General features: G+C 55.5%; 1 protein-coding gene across 1 annotated transcript; it reads right to left on the bottom strand.

Moving 5' to 3' along the window:
* Positions 1-2,554: 2,554 nt before the first annotated feature.
* SAPCD2 (suppressor APC domain containing 2) lies at positions 2,555-13,170 on the bottom strand (the record flags this gene model as incomplete). The annotated part of the gene is made up of 6 exons (XM_080630488.1): positions 2,555-2,683; positions 3,072-3,185; positions 3,730-3,831; positions 3,975-4,121; positions 7,829-7,962; positions 12,771-13,170. The coding sequence occupies 6 exons, from the start codon at positions 13,168-13,170 to the stop codon at positions 2,555-2,557; spliced, it is 1,026 nt and encodes a 341-aa protein (XP_080486614.1).
* Positions 13,171-15,705: the final 2,535 nt, after the last annotated feature.

Below are 15,705 nucleotides of genomic sequence, written 5' to 3'. Positions count from 1 at the left end.
CCAGGGCCAGCACTGTCAGACCACTGCCAGGATGTTTCCTTGGGCCATGGAGCAGGGGAAGAGCTGCCCTTCCTCCGCACAGAGCAGCACTGAGTGCAGACAATGATCCTCTCTTGCATTTGAAAGCTCTCACAGGCTCTGCATCCAAGCAAAGGCTTCAACTGGGAACTGAGGGCAATTATCCCCCTCCTCCTTGCTCTGTCTGCGACTTGTGGCTACCATCAGCACCACTTGAAAGAGGCTGCAGCTGCAGAGGACTTGGCTGCATCCCCATGCTGGCTCTGGGAGGCTCAACCCCGAGGGCTCTTCAGCACAAGGGGTCTGAGCTCGCCAGAGGGGTAAGGGAAGGTGCCTCTGACCCCCAGAGCCTGAGGCTGGCCACAAGGCAGAGGGACATGGCTGCAGCACACAGGGCCAGTGTGGTCCAATCTGGCTGCCTGCAGGAAGGAGTCAGCGCAGAGCACCGTAGGCAGCTACAGGGGCCAGCTCCGAGGAAGGGCTGTGAACTACACCAGCACCCCCTGAGGAGCACAAGCCTCCAGCACAGCTTCTGGAGGAGCAGCTGGGTGAAGGTACAAGCACTGGAAGGGGTGTGGGTGGCTTTGTGACTCCAGCCCACAGTGGTGAGGAGATGCTGGGGGGATCCCAGCCCCAGGGGAAGCCCAGAATGGATGGAAAAGGGCATGGGAACATGGCCTGGAGCAGGGACCTCTTGCAGGAACTCTCAGGGTGTGACTGTGTAACCACATCCCACGGGACAGGATACTCGAAAACATCATGGCTCACAGCAGCAGATGAGCTAATTCAAGCCCAAAGAAGGATAAATTAAATAGTTCACTCTGCTTTATTACTCCCATGGACAAGAGACCCTCCTCATAAAGAGGGTCACATTCAATTAAATCTCAGGCAAAACAAGGCCTGAACACCAGAGGTGGCATCACAAAAGTTGCCCAGGGGACAACTGATGTCTTGCTCTCGCAGCTAGAGGACACAACTAGTCCTGGCCTTGCTCCACCTCCCTCACCCTGGCACTCCGCTGATCCGTCCTCCAGCACAGAGCAGCAGGCACAAGGGTAGAGCAGGGATCCATGCCTTGCAGTGAGCTTCAAGTCAAGATCAACCTTAAAGAGAGAAGCTGAATGGGACAGATAGCACTGGACAGATAAAAACCACAAATAAGAAAGGAACTGGTCTGCACAGTGCTCAGGGCAGGGCAGGTCCAGCGCCTTCTGCCCATCTCAGTGCATCGTGCTCCAGCATCATGCTAGGAGAGTCTGAGCAGGAAACAATCCTGTAGAGAAAGGTCCTGGTCTTGGAGCTACAAAGGGCCAGATTTGTGCTACATGGGAATTCACAAGGATCTCCTATGAAAGTACCATAAATATCAAGTACCAAGCCACAGTGGAAGACATCATTCAGCTCAAGCATCGCCACTGAGCTGGGTGGGAAGAAGAGGTATCCTGAAATGCACTAGTCTAACAGGACCCATGCTTAGACCACCCCCACCCTCCCAAGAGACCTGGAGGAAGGTGCAGTTCATACTCAGGATGTCGCCCCAGGAATCCAGCATCCACCACCAGGACAGACAAAGCTGCCATTTCTCCAACTTGGAGATGCGCAAAGGAAAGAGCCCATCAGCCTCCACTCCATCATTCAGTTAAACACAAAACCCTATCCTGAAGCCTCCTCAGAAGTCAGGCTTGTGTTAGCATCCTCCTGCTGCAGGACATCCCCTTTCCTTTTAAAGTCATCATGAAAAAAAAATAAAATAAAGTCTGGCAGTCATAAGAATCCATTTGCCAGGTCAAGGCAGATCAAAGGACGTGGAAGTGTCTGCCTCAGTCTGCAAAGACCCTGGAACAGCAGCTCAGACATACGGACTATCTCATTCGAGTCTATGGCTCATGAGCTACAGGAGCCTGCACACATGTAAACAGTGACTATGGCATCACTACTGCAATTGTAAAGAGGAATTACACCAGAGGAGCACCAGCTCAGGCATTGCTCTGGCCCAGGACAGTGTCACTGGCTGTCAGAACTCAGGCAGCAGAGGGGCCAGGTATGCCCCACTGGATTTTCAATCTTGTCTTCAACAGCAGGACAAGCAGGGGTCAGGCCACCCCCTCCAATGGCCAGGCTTGCCTGCAGGTGCCAGCAGGAGTGTTGAAGATACATGGTCTGTTTAGGACAGCCCCCAAAATTCAGCCCAAGTGAGGCCAAGAGCACAGCAGCTTCCCCCACATGGGCAGTGGCCGTTTCCTCCAGCACATCAGGGACCCAGGGTTGGGGCACGGTCTCTGCAGTCCCCTTAGAAACAGGAAAGGAGCAGCTTGAGAGCAGCACAGCTGAAAAGCCCAGCAGCAAAGCAGTGCAGGGATGTGCCCAGGTGGGTCCAAGGAAGTTCCAAGGGGTTCCTGGATTCCTCCTGCAAAGAAGCCACCGGCAGTTCCAGACCTCAGGATAAAAACCTGGAGCAATGGATGTGGTGGGTTTGGGGTAAAAGTCTCATGAAACCCCCAGGGAAGCTTGAGGCTGGGGAGGTGGGAGCTGGGTGCTAGATGAAAGTGGAGTCCAGTTGACTTGTCTCATGATTATTGCGGGCACGAGCCTCAAAGAGCTGCTTGATCAGGGCAGATTTTTCCTGCTCCAACTGGGTGATGCGCTCACTCTTGTCAGTCACCTCCTGGATGGGACAGAGGAAAATGCTGCTCAGGAGGAGAACACCACCATCTGCTGTGCTGCAGGTGCTGGGACATGAATCAAAGCAGTGAGCATGGCCCTGACTTCCCCAGCAGCTCTGCTCACAGACAATGGCTGCAGCATCTGCACTCTCTGTGACCTCCACTTATTCAATCCCTGCCCATGGACCATTACCCAGCAAACAGCTGGACACAGGTGCATGACACAGGGTCTCCATGTGCAGCCCATGCGCCCTTCTCTGAGATGGCCAAGGTTGGCCAAGCTGAAGGAACACTTTCCACTGCCTTGTGTTCCTTCTGTCACCCCATCTCATTCCCCCCTCCTCTCCCAGCCTCCCTCCATGGAATCTCCTTCCCTTTCTCACCCCTCACCTTGGTGAGAAGCCGGTTTTGCTCCTTCAGCATGTTGATGGCTTGCTGGGAGCCTGCTGAGGCTGGGGACACCACAGGGACCAGCCTGCTCAGAGCTGAGGAGGGGTTTGCTGGCTGCAGAAAAGATGAAGGGAAGGGATGAGATATTGAGCCTCCTTCCTAGAGGCCCACCCCAGCCCTTCTCCAAAGCCAGAACCTGTTTCTGTGGCACACAGGGAACTGAGAGAAGCCCAGCACAGGATTAAGATCCCAGCACAGGATCTCAGGCAGGCAGGCAGACATGGGAAGCATTTCTGCCAGGAGCCCAGTGGGACAGCCAGCTCAGCAGGATTGTTTCCTTATTCATTTGACAATGTCTACACCTTGTTTTGGATTTGCTTTATTCCCCCATATGCCTTGAGCATCCTCAGCCCAGCTGCGGCCTGGCTGTGCTGTCCTCTGGGCCGTCCCCATCCCTCCTCTTGCCCACAGAGCCAAGTCACCTCCCCAGAGCACAGGAGAATTCTGGCAGCCCTGATGTCAGCCCAGCCACCACAGCGGGGGATGACAAGGATCTTGGGAGGACAAGGACAAAAGGGACATGAGCTTGGGACCCATCACACAGGATGGGCCCCAAGCTCACGCAAACAACCACAAGGTGCTGATGTGGTGCTCCTACCTTGCCAGCGGTGGACAGGAGGTCACCCAGGCAGCGGTTTACCTCCTGCAGCTTGGGGACCAGGCGCCCCAATTGGCTTTGGCTGCCCTCAGGGGGAAAGTCCTGGGAGATGGGGAGGAAGAACAGGCTGGGGGTTACTATGGAGCTGGCTCCAGGTCCAGCCAAGTCCCAGGCCACCTCTCCAAACCCACAGCCCCAAAACCTCCCAAGCAAGTGGGCGCCTCAAGAACAAGTCCCACACTCACCACACTGGTTTTGTTCTTCCCCAGAAGCCTCTGGCGTTCCTGCATGAACTGGATGTGCTGGTGATACCACTCCCAGGCACACTCAACCAGCTCCAGACCCTGCAGCAGGAAATCTTTCTCCTGTTCCAGCTCCTTCATGTGCTTCAGCTGCATGACAGAGGATGCAGATGTGTCACCCTGTTCCCACCAAGGCCTTGTCAAGCCCCAGGAGCTAGTTTCTTCATAAGGCACAGAGGGATAAGTATACAGACAGGAGTCTCAGCTTTCCCCATGAAGGACCACAGAGGAGTCGGCTGAAGGCTGTTATCTGATGCTGCTTCAGAAGAAGCGTTCTCTGGTTTGGGAGAACAACTGAGGCAGGTGAAGGACATCTCTACCCTCTTGCTCCCCACAGATGAAGGTTTCTCCACCTCATATTTATCCAGTGACACAAGAGCAGGGCCTACAGCCACTTCCCAACACTGTGAACCTCAGCCAGCAGCACAAACACACCCGACTTTGGGTGAGCAGTAAAGAGCCAAGCTAGATGTGCAGACTGGAAGCTGCACTCTACCCCCCAGGCACCTCTGAGCAGAGCACAGCGTGCCTTTCTGCTGAGTGTCTCTGCTGGTCTTTCAGGTTCAAGCACAAGCATCACCTGGAGAGGGATGCGGGGACTTTTGTACACCCAGATAGCTGCTACTTGGATGTCTGGGGCTCCTGTCCACAGACAAGCCCCTGGGACGTGCAGAGCAGGCGCAGCCTGCAGCCAAGGCTGCTGTAGGACAGGCAGCCCAGCTCCTCCACCAAGAGCAGAGCTGGAGCAGGGGTCTGTGCCCCAGGGGACGCAGAGACCCTGCTCCACTGCCACCTTCTTCTGCTGCCCCTCAGCACAGCGCTGCCACCGGCAACTGCAGAGGTGGTGGGACAAGAAGGGACATCCTGGGAAACAGAGCAACTGGTGCAGCAACCCTTTCATCAGCCATCACCCAGTGAGCCCAGGGCTCCTGCTCCCCTTCCCCTGAGCAATGCTGCCCTGTTCCGCTGCCCCTGCCCCCCTGTCTCCATGCCAAGAGCATGGAGAGCTGCCTGCCTTGCTGCCTCTGTTGTGCCCTCTGCCACTACATAGCCTGGCTTCCACTGCCCATAGCACAGATTGGGCTCCAGGAGAACCTCCTCCAGGCACCAGTGAGACTTTGATCACCCAGAAGCTGCTGGATGCTCAGGAACCTCTCCTGCTGCTTCGGACAGCATCTTGAGAGGGGTGATTCAGCTCAGAAGTGGCCCTGAACAAATCATAGAAACATAGAATGGTGAAGAGCTGGAAGGGACCTTAAAGCTCCTCCAGTTCCAACCCCTGCCACGGGCAGGGACCCCTTCCACTGGAGCAGCTTGCTCCAAGCCCCTGTGTCCAACCTGGCCTTGAACACTGCCAGGGATGGGGCAGCCACAGCTTCTCTGGGCACCCTGGGCCAGCGCCTCAGCACCCTCACAGGGAAGAGCTTCTGCCTAAGAGCTCATCTCAGTCTCCCTTCTGGCAGGTTCAAGCCATTCCCCCTGGCCTGTCCCTACAGGCCCTTGTAAAAGATCCCTACCCAGGAGACATGTGAGACCACTCCAACACCTTCCTCAGGCCACTTCCCATCCCCACTGCCAGCCCTGAAGCCCCTCAAGTGCCCCACACCAGCCTCCCCCCAACCTGGATGGACAGACTGACCAAAGGGAACATACCCAGAGGAAGAAGCGCAGAGCCTTGGTGCTATGCAGGCTGTTGCTGAGAGGCATGAAGAAGGTGCTGTATGTGGCAAGGACTCTCACCCAGCTTGAGCTGCAGGCAGCCACCACCTGGCCTGCTCCAGTCCCACCAGGCTTGCTGGCCAGCTCAGAGACTGGAGGAAGAGGCGGCATCCCACAGAGCAGTGAAACATCACCAAGGACAGAGGGCATCTCTCTAAGGATAGGAAGCTCTGGAGCAGTGGCAGCTTCTGGGACAGGAGGAAGACAGAGCACTGCACTTGGCTGCTGCTGCCCAGGGTAGGAGGGGAGGGGACAGTGCTGTACCCTGGGCTGCAGATAAATGAAAGTGCTCAGCCTCATACAGAACATCTCATCCAGCCACTCCTGTGGCTAGGGCGAAATGAGGCCGATCAATGATGGACTGGCTGAGAAAAGCAGCTAAGCAGACACCAGCAGTGATGGGTGCAAAGGGTCCTGGGCTGCAGTACAGCCCCACACCTCTGCTGCTGCTTGGGATGAACCAACCCTGGTGCACCTAAGAGTGCTGGATGGACACCAGTATTCCCAGCCCCCATTAGGCACTAGACAAATCAGCCTAATCACGGCTGAGAGCCTTGTGTCTTCTGGGGCCCAACATCCTCCAGCATGCAGAGGAAGGGAAGAAAGGCAGAAGGACTCCTTCCTACTGCTCCCCCAACAGCCTAGGAAAACAAGCAAGCCAGAGCTCATGGCAGTGATGGGCTCCAGCCTGGAGCTGTACTCACAGGGAAAAGCCTTGCCAGGGAAAAGAGGGACCTTCCACTATCCAAAACAGCAACTTCCAGCCACCAAACCCCAGAGAACCAAAGAGTCCCATCCCAGACACACACACACCTACATAACTCCTTGCCAGGACCTCTCATTAGAGACCTCCTCAGCCCAAGAGCACCTCAACCCCTTGCATGGCTGCAGGCCCAACAAACCATGAGTGTGCACAAGCCCCTTCTCCTCAGGCCAGGCTCCACAGCATGTTATGTCCCCCAAGGCCAGGCCAGGCTGTAATCAATGCTGCCCAAGCCACTGGTCAGCCCCACTGGGCTCAGGGTGACACCAGGGTGCAAGGAGTGGAAGTGCAGAGGTGACAGCAGTAGCTCTGACACCAGCCAGAGCTCATCCCGCCAGTCACTCACTCATCCTGCAGGCTGGGTCCTGGCTCTCATCCCAGGAAAAATTAGCTTGAGCTTGTGGACAACATGCCCAGGCAGCTCCTCCATCCCATTTCAGAGCAGTGCAAATCCCTTCACCCAGGGATTCTGATCCAAGCCTCTCCACACACGCATGGAGAGGAAGGCAGATCCCTCCATCCTGGGCTGCCCAGCTAATTTCAATGCTAATTTTTCTGCATTACTGGCAAAAAAACCTCTCAGGAGCCAGGAGAACCAGCATGCTTGAGCCCCAACCTTCAGAGCACAAGCAGTGGGAGACCCAGCCCAGCACCACCACTTGCCAGCACAGAACATACCTGACCTCCACTGAGTGCTTGAGGGGCCCAGAGATCCACCTGCTCCTACACCTACATATTTGCCTTTCCCTTCCCAGGATTTTGCCCACTGGAAGGCACCTGCGCAGTCAAATGCTGGCTCCATGGGCTGACCTCACTCCAGGAGAAGGCAGGGGAACACACGCCTCTGCCCTCTCTGGCACGAATCAGGATGGAAAGCACCTCAGAAGTAACAGCAGGACCTCCACGTACATCAACAGAGCTTTGTATGCAGAATATCAGGATCTGCCCAACACCCCACAGTTCACACATGCAGGATTGGACAGTGCGGAGCCACAGCCCAGAGCTGGTGTCAGTGGTGAGGGACCGCATGACCCACCTTTCCACAGGGACCAGGACTTTCCTAAGGTCTGTGAGGGTGCTGAGGCACTGGCACAGGGTGCCCAGAGAAGCTGTGGCTGCCCCATCCCTGGCAGTGTTCAAGGCCAGGTTGGACACAGGGGCTTGGAGCAAGCTGCTCTAGTGGAAGGTGTCCCTGCCAGTAGCAGGGGTTGGAACTGGATGAGCTTTAAGGTCCCTTCAACCCAAACTAGTCTGGGATTCTATGTTATGACCAAGGTCCCCTTCACTGGAGCCCATGGCAGGACTGTCCTCTTACCATGCTGAAGTCCACGCCGTTGGTGATGGTGTGTCTCCGATGTTCTGCACGTCCCCTATGATGCCTCCGAGCATCCCCAGCCCCTGGATGGCCACTGTCTCCCTGGGGCTGCCCAGCAGCTTTAGCATCACCACCTGTAACAAAGGAAAGCATAAGGCCACCAGCTGCTATCTGCAGCATGGTCTTGCAGACATGGCAGGGAGCAGCTGAGCAAAGCACCAGACCAGGTGCCTGCTTTCAGGCAAAGCAGGCTTCAGCAGCAACTTACATGGCTGTGCCAGGTTGGCAACACGCCTTGATCATCTGCAAAAAGCAGATAGCTTCCAGGCAATGCTGTTTCAGTCCCAGTACAGGCAATTAAACCATAAGCGACACAGGCTACCCTTGTCCTGTCCTCATGAGAGCCCTGGCTCCCACTCAGTGGCACAGGCTCTGCCCGGAATCTGACTCCTGAAGGCATCTCCTGCTTGGTGATGGGCTTGGACATGCAGACATTCTCTCCCCAAACCCGGTGCCTGTGGCCTAACCATGAGTAAATCAGGCTGTAGGTTTTCCAAAATGTTATTCAAATCACAGCATCCCACCCTGCAAAAGACTGATCTCTCACAAACACATGACACTGGTGCAAATCCAGGCATGACCTTTCTGCAGGTTAAGTTCATACTGGCATGTTTCAGGCTAGATCAGCCACCTCCTGCCCATGTTGCCTGTTTGCCCAAGCAGGTATTGGCTGGGCACCTGCAGCAGAGTCAGTACAAGCCCCACACCACCCACCCTTGAGAACTCACCAGGAACAAAGCCCTGCAGCATGGCCAAGGCCAGCTCAGAGCCTGATTCTGGCCGAGCACCGCCCCAAACCGTGGCACCAGGGCAGCCACAGAGCAGCCAGCACCATCTCGACATGCCTGGGCAGTGAGCGCTCCACCTCCCTCTGTGCCAGCTCCAGGCAGACCCTGTCCTGTACCCAGCCCTTGCTGCTGCACACACCTCTCCTTGAGAGTCTCTTTCCCAGCCTGGCCATGGCACAAGAGCAGCAGGGAGGCAGGCAAGCAAGAGCAGGCAGAGACAGCGAGGGAACACTCCTTTGGAGCCTCCTCCTCAGGACTGCTGCCCACCTATCTCCCAGACACCCTTACCCATCGCCACATCTTCTCCCACATGCAGGCTCCCAGGCACCAGCACTGCCAGGCACAGGTCCAGAGTGTTCCCTGCTGCATGCGCACAAAGGGCAGCAGGTGCCAGGGCAGGGCAAGTAGCATTCTCTGGGCTGGCACCCACAGCCCACAGCTCCACAAGGCTCCTCAGCCGAGCACATGGATACAATGAAAGAGGGATATGGAGCAGGAAAGGACAGCGCTGGGCGCAGGAACCACTCTCCTTCACCTTGAAGGCAATGAGGTCTAGGAGAGCTGCACCATACTGGGGCTGCCTGTACTGTCAGTTTCAGCTAGAGGAGCTGGAACCCGGCTTGGGGGGCAACAGGCCATGCTACACAAGCGCCCTGCTCAGCCTGTCATGCTGTGTCACAGGAAAGAAGCTACTGTGGCATGGGAAAAATCCTCCTCTGGTTCACCATGGCATCCTGCTTCTCCTACCAGCAAAAGCATCATCATAGACAGGTCTCCAGCATGTCAATAAACACAAACGCTTTGCCGTCACCCATCCATCTGTTTTTTTGGTTTCATACGCCCATATCTACCTGGCAAGACCAGTGCAAATACACACATGTTCTCTTGGCAGACCTGTAGCACATCCTGTTTGGGAAGCTGAGGAACAGCCCCAAGACTAGAGCTAGCTTCAACAGGCAGAATCCCAAAGCAAAGCTAGGAACACCTTTGGGAAACATGTTAAAAAGGTTTCCATGGCTGTTAATTGGAAGCGCCAGGTTGAGCTGAGCTGAACCTGCAATAAGAAGGTGCTCCCTGGTCAAACAACTGAGCTGACAATGTAGTGGCTAAACCAGGACCCCTGCTAATGAGCTGAGATAATTTCATCTTCGGCAAAGAGCAGTTCCAGCTCACCAGAGGTGGATGAGATTCTGCCACAAGATATGGCCTCTCTGCCACTGCAGGGCACAGGCCCAGCATTCTCCAACCAAAGCAAGTGCCCAGGACTGAGCAGACACCTCATGGTCATTTACACATTTACATACCTATCCTTGGCAATGGACAGTAACTGCTCCCTACAAACCATCCCCTCCTGCCTGCAGAGGCCACTGACACTCCAGGCAGCTGACAGAGCCAGGCCACCCCAGCAGCGAGGGCCAGTGCTGTGCAGGGAGGAGGCAGCAGTGCCCAGGCCACCACAGACATCCTGGGCAAGGCACATCCTAATCTATATCTGAACTTCCTCAGGTCTCAGCTCACAATGGAACCACAACAGTAAAGACCCCAACACCAAGACACTTAGATGCTGCTGTGACAGGCCACCAGTAGAAGGGAAGCCATCATAGTGACTTTCCTGCCCAGCAACTTCTCCAGCATCAGCCTCTTCATGATGCTGTTGGCTCCCCAGAGACTATGGCTGGTGGCTAGCAGTGGTTCATGGGCTGCCCCAGCACTGCTGGGCTGATGACAACTCCAACCTCTGCCATCTTGCCGTGAGTCCATCCAAATCACCTCTGATGCAGGCAGATGTCCCTGGACCAGAAAGCAGAGCTGGGGTGGCATCCTGTGAGCATCTCCTTCCCCCAAAATGCAGACTGGGAGACTTTCTTCAGACTGTGTAGTTGATGAGCCCTGATCTACCATCTTGCTGCCCTTGGTTTGGTTCTTACAGAAACTACCTCAGGCAGCTGAAGGCTCAGAGCAGCCTCAACCCCAAATGATATAACCTTAATGGAGATAGGTCTTCCTGGATCCACAGGCAGCTCTCAGCACATTTCTCCACAGCAAGAGCTGTGCCCTGCCACAGCAGCACTCAACCTCGCAGCCTGGTGAGGAGAACATCTACCCATTCATCCACACCTTGGGAAACCCTCGACAGTAGGAGGGAGCACTGGGCAGCTGTGCAGGATCCAGAGCTAAAAGAAACAGAATAACTGAGTTATGATGTTTGCTAAGCTGCTGAATCAAAGTGAGATTCCAGCCTTTTGCCAGAATAGGGCCCTGTGCTGCAGGAAGCTGGCAGCAAAGGCTGTGGCACAAACCCTACCTGCAGGCTCCAGACATCAGTATAACATCAGCTTATAGTGGAAAGATTCTCAGCAACCATGAAGTTGCTGTAATCACCTGCTCATTCCTTTCCAGGGCAGAGCTTTCCATTTGCTGTTTATTTACCAAACAGGATTTTTGTTCAGGTTTTTCCAGATTTACTCTGTTGACAACAGGAGAACCAGCCTGCTTAATACTATTGCCCTAGATGAAGCTCCAGTGATTAGTCTGGAGGCAAAATGGAAAGCAGAGAATCTCAGCCACAGTTAAAAGTTTCTTCTCCATCCAGCAGAAGAAGGGACTGGGAGGGAACAGGTGAGAAGCGAAGGCAAATCAGCCTAACTTTCCCAAGGTTGAGGCACTCATTGCGCTCCAATGTTGAAATAACACCAGCTCCTCACATGGACCTTCACGTCTGTAGATCTCAAAGCACTTCACAGATCATGGGCATGTAGGGACAGGCCAAGGGGAATGGCTTTAACCTGCCAGAGGGGAGACTGAGATGAGCTCTTAGGCAGAAGCTCTTCCCTGGGAGGGTGCTGAGGCGCTGGCCCAGGGTGCCCAGAAAAGCTGTGGCTGCCCCATCCCTGGCAGTGTTCAAGGCTTGGAGCAAGCTGCTTTAGTGGAAGGTGTCCCTACCCGTGGCAGGGGTTGGAACTTCATGAGCTTTAAGGTCCCTTCCAATGATTCTATCTAAAGAATTATTACCTGCATCAGATAAACCCAGAAGCCTGGTTTCCTGACAACATCTCCTACTGACTAGCAACAAACCAAGATGCCAGTGAAATCACCTGCCCCTTGCCAGGGTCAGGGTCCCACTGGGGGTGGCAGACCCAGCCAGGGACCCCAAGAGTTAACAGGGACCTCAGGTGAGCCCTGCAGAGCCTGGCCACCCAGACACCATGGGGGACAGCAAAGCACAATAAGGGGAGACTTTATTGTGGCCTTTCTGTACTTCAAAGGGGCCTATAAGAAAGATTGGGAAAGACTTTTTAGCAGGGCCTGTTGTGACAGGATGAGTGGTGATGGGTTTAAACTAAAACTGGGAGATTCAGGCTGCATGTGAGGAAGAAATTCTTTATAATGGAAGAATGAATGGTGAAACACTGGCACAGGTTGCCCAGAGAAGTGGTAGATGCTCCATCCCTGCAGACATTCCAGGCAAGGCTGGATGTGGTTCTTTGAAACCTGATGGAGTTGAGGATGTCCCTGCTCACTGCAGGGGCACTGGACTAGAGGACCTTTGAAAGTCCCTTCCAACCCAAACCATTCTGTGATTCTATGATCTCTCTGATGCTACTTTCCCATTTAGTTATCACTTAATTATTTATTCTTATAATCAGTGCTGCGGTATTATCCAAGCAAAAAAGCTGGATCAGGCTTTCCTATTTTTTTGGTCCAAAACACAGATGAAATGGTGAACCCAGTGTTTGAGGGCACGGCACAGCACTCACTAAAGCTCACGGCGGCTCCGGGACTGGGGCTCCCGCTGACGCAGGCGACACTCTCAGATGACCATCGGCAGCATCAAAAGGTCGCCGACAGCCTCTACACCAGGCACAACTGCGAACACGTTATGATAAATCCCTTAATTCTTCCTGTCACTGCTATAAACAGGCCCGCGTGAGGAGGGGTGCGAGCGGAAGGAAGCACGAACCCGAGGCAGGCGGAACGGCACGGGAGCCCAGGTCAGAATCATCGGTAACTTCTGAGGAGTTCGGCACCTGGCCCGATGCTCAGGCCCCGCAGGAGCCTCAGTGTCAAAGCCGCCCCGCCCGGTCCCCGCTCACCTCGGCAGCGGTGCTGGCCGTACCCCGGCTCCCGCTGCCCGTTGCTCTTCCTGCGCCGCTCCTCGGCACAGCGCGGGCTCGGCGGCTTCTCCCCGCTCCGCCGCCCGCCGCCGTCCGCCGGGGGATCAGCCGCGGGCAGGGTAGCCCGCAGCCCCAGGACGAACCTCTCGAAGGTGAGGTACCCGCTGGCCGGTGCCGCCCGCCGCAGCCCCTCCATCACCCCAGCGGGCAGCTCCCGGGCTTCCGCTCCCCGCCACCGGGACTCGATCTCCCGTAGGTGCACGTAGCCGCGCCGCCGGTCATCCAGGATATCGAAAAGGGTGCGCAGGCTCTGCAAGAACGCCCGGGGAAGACCCTCGGTGCCGGCGGGGAGCGGCCGGTCACCGCGCTCCAGGGCCATCGCCACCACCGCCGCGGCTCTCGAGCGTTACTCGCCTCTCCGGCCCCCGCGCTGCTATTGGTTGGTGGCGTTAGGTCCCGCTCTGTCATTGGCTGGTGGCGGCCGGTCCTGCTGGCCATTGGCTGAGGGGGAAGACGACGGTTTTGAGTACAGCGCGGTGCCCGCCCCACTCTCCATCGGGGACAGGGTCTAAGTTGGGGAGGCTCCGCCCCCCCGTCCGGGTGCCGGCTCCGGGACCCGCCGGAGCAAGCTGCGCGGGTCTTCAGCGCAGATCAAAGCCCCTCTCGTCGCCCGGCGGAACCGCACCGCTGCTTCTGTTGATCGGCAGAGCTGCGGTACCACTGCCCGCGCCCGACTGCAGCGACTGCTTCTGCTGCCGGTGGCAACAAATAGAATCACAGAATCAACGAGGTTGGAAAAACCTTTGAGATCACCCAGTCCAACTATTCCCAGCACTGCCAAGGCCACCACTAACCCATGGCACTGGGGGCATCCTCTCCACGGTGTGTGAACACTTGCAGGGACACCACCCTGCCCTGGGCAGCCCGTTCCAATGCCTGAGCACCCTCTGGGGAAGGAATTGTTCCTCAGCTCCAGTCTAAATCTCCCCTGGTCCAGTTTGAGGCCGTTTCCTCTTGTCCTATCGTTTGTTCCTTGGGTGTAGAGATCACACCCCTCCTGGCTCCATCCTCCTTTCATATAGTTGTAGAGAGTGATAAGGTCCCTCCTGAGCTTTCTGAGGTTTTGCACCTCAAAGACACTGTAACCTTGCAGAAAGGAAAGCAGCTCTCTTCTTAAGCAGAAATACCTGAACACCTTACATAGAATCACAGAATCCCAGACTGGTTTGGGTTGGAAGGGACCTTAAAGCTCACCCTGTTCCAACCCCTGCCACGGGCAGGGACACCTTGCACTAGAGCAGCTTGCTCCAAGCCCCTGTGTCCAACCTGGCCTTGAACACTGCCAGGGATGGGGCAGCCACAGCTTCTCTGGGCACCCTGGGCCAGCGCCTCAGCACCCTCACAGGGCAGAGCTTCTGCCTCAGAGCTCATCTCAGGCTCCCCTCACCTGCTTCTCTTCAAACCATTTATTTCCATAAATTTCCCAGACCTGTCCTACCCGTTCTGAGATCTCTGCTTGGCATAGCCGTGTCTGACTGAACAGGTTCACACCTGCTCAGGATACAGGAAGAAGGAACCGGTGCATCAGCCCTCCCCTTTCTGCTCCAGAAACAAGGCAGTGAATGTGATGCTGTTCAGCTCTGGTAGCATCAGCACATGGGCTGTTCTGCTCAGCAAAAGATAAATCTGCAGGAAAATGAGTTTTTATTTAGGTTCCTCACACATCTGGACTTGCTGGAACAGCCAGGAATTCAATATGACCTTAATGTCTCTTGTTCAATTTCCCTGCCTGGCAGGTCCCACCAGGACCCACCAGGAAAGCAATCCTGAGACACCAAGAACAATTCCTGCATTGACAAAGTATTTCAGCCCAAATACTCTCAGTCCTTCATGAGGCACTTTCTGCTCCAGCAGCAGGGAGCAACTGCCTAGTGCAGCCCTGGTCTTACTCTGCTTTCCATAGCAAAGTGTCCTGGAAAAGCTGTTATGGGACAGGCTCTCATCCTCAGTGTGGGCAGGTGAACAAGGTTTAGGAGATGTTGAAAATTCTTGGAAAAGGCTTTTTCCCCCCTCACTGAATAGTTTATTTTGGGGCCAGCCCACACTCTTCTGCTCAACAGCCATCTTTGTGTTGGGTTTGTTTTTAATCTAAACAATATAGTCATTCAGTTCTTCCTCCAAGCTACTGGGAAGCACCAACTGCCATTCAAACCTCCCTCTCTGCCGGCCTGCAGGCACACTCACAGCTCCAGTGCGGTGGCACTCAGTGTGCCACTGGCCCTCTCTGGGAGGGCATGGAATTTCTGGTGTTCCCGGGAACACTGGTGGCAGGCCACTGTGTCCACCAACCAGCCTTCCCACCCCTGGCAGGGGAGGTAACAGGAGCCACACCAAAACCCCTGCAGAGCCCTAGAGGAACAGGTGGTGGAGACTGGGGCACCTTCCTACATGACACTGGCCATCTACAGGTGATGCTGGGTGACTGTGGCAGTAGATGAAGCCCCATGCTGACTACAGGAGCATGTAGGGGTTCATGTGTGAAGCTTGACTCTGCACAAGACACACGGTGACTGCAGCCATGAGGCTGATCATGTTCAAGCAGATGTGTACAAGAGCCTGTAAGGACAGGCCAAGGGGAATGGCTTGAACCTGCCAGAGGGGAGACTGAGATGAGCTCTTAGGCAGAAGCTCTTCCCTGTGAGGGTGCTGAGGCACTGGCCCAGGGTGCCCAGAGAAGCTGTGGCTGCCCCATCCCTGGCAGTGTTCAAGGCCAGGTTGGACACAGGGGCTTGGAGCAAGCTGCTCCAGTGGAAGGGGTCCCTGCCCGTGGCAGGGGTTGGAGCTAGATGAGCTTTAAGGTCCCTTCCCACTCAAACTAGTTTGGGGTTCTATGTTGCAAGAAAGCTGCTGCTTT

Source organism: Psittacula echo (genome assembly GCF_963264785.1).
Source record: "Psittacula echo genome assembly, chromosome: 16".
NCBI classification, from domain to species: domain Eukaryota; kingdom Metazoa; phylum Chordata; class Aves; order Psittaciformes; family Psittacidae; genus Psittacula; species Psittacula echo.
This window is presented reverse-complemented; position numbering and strand designations above follow the sequence as displayed.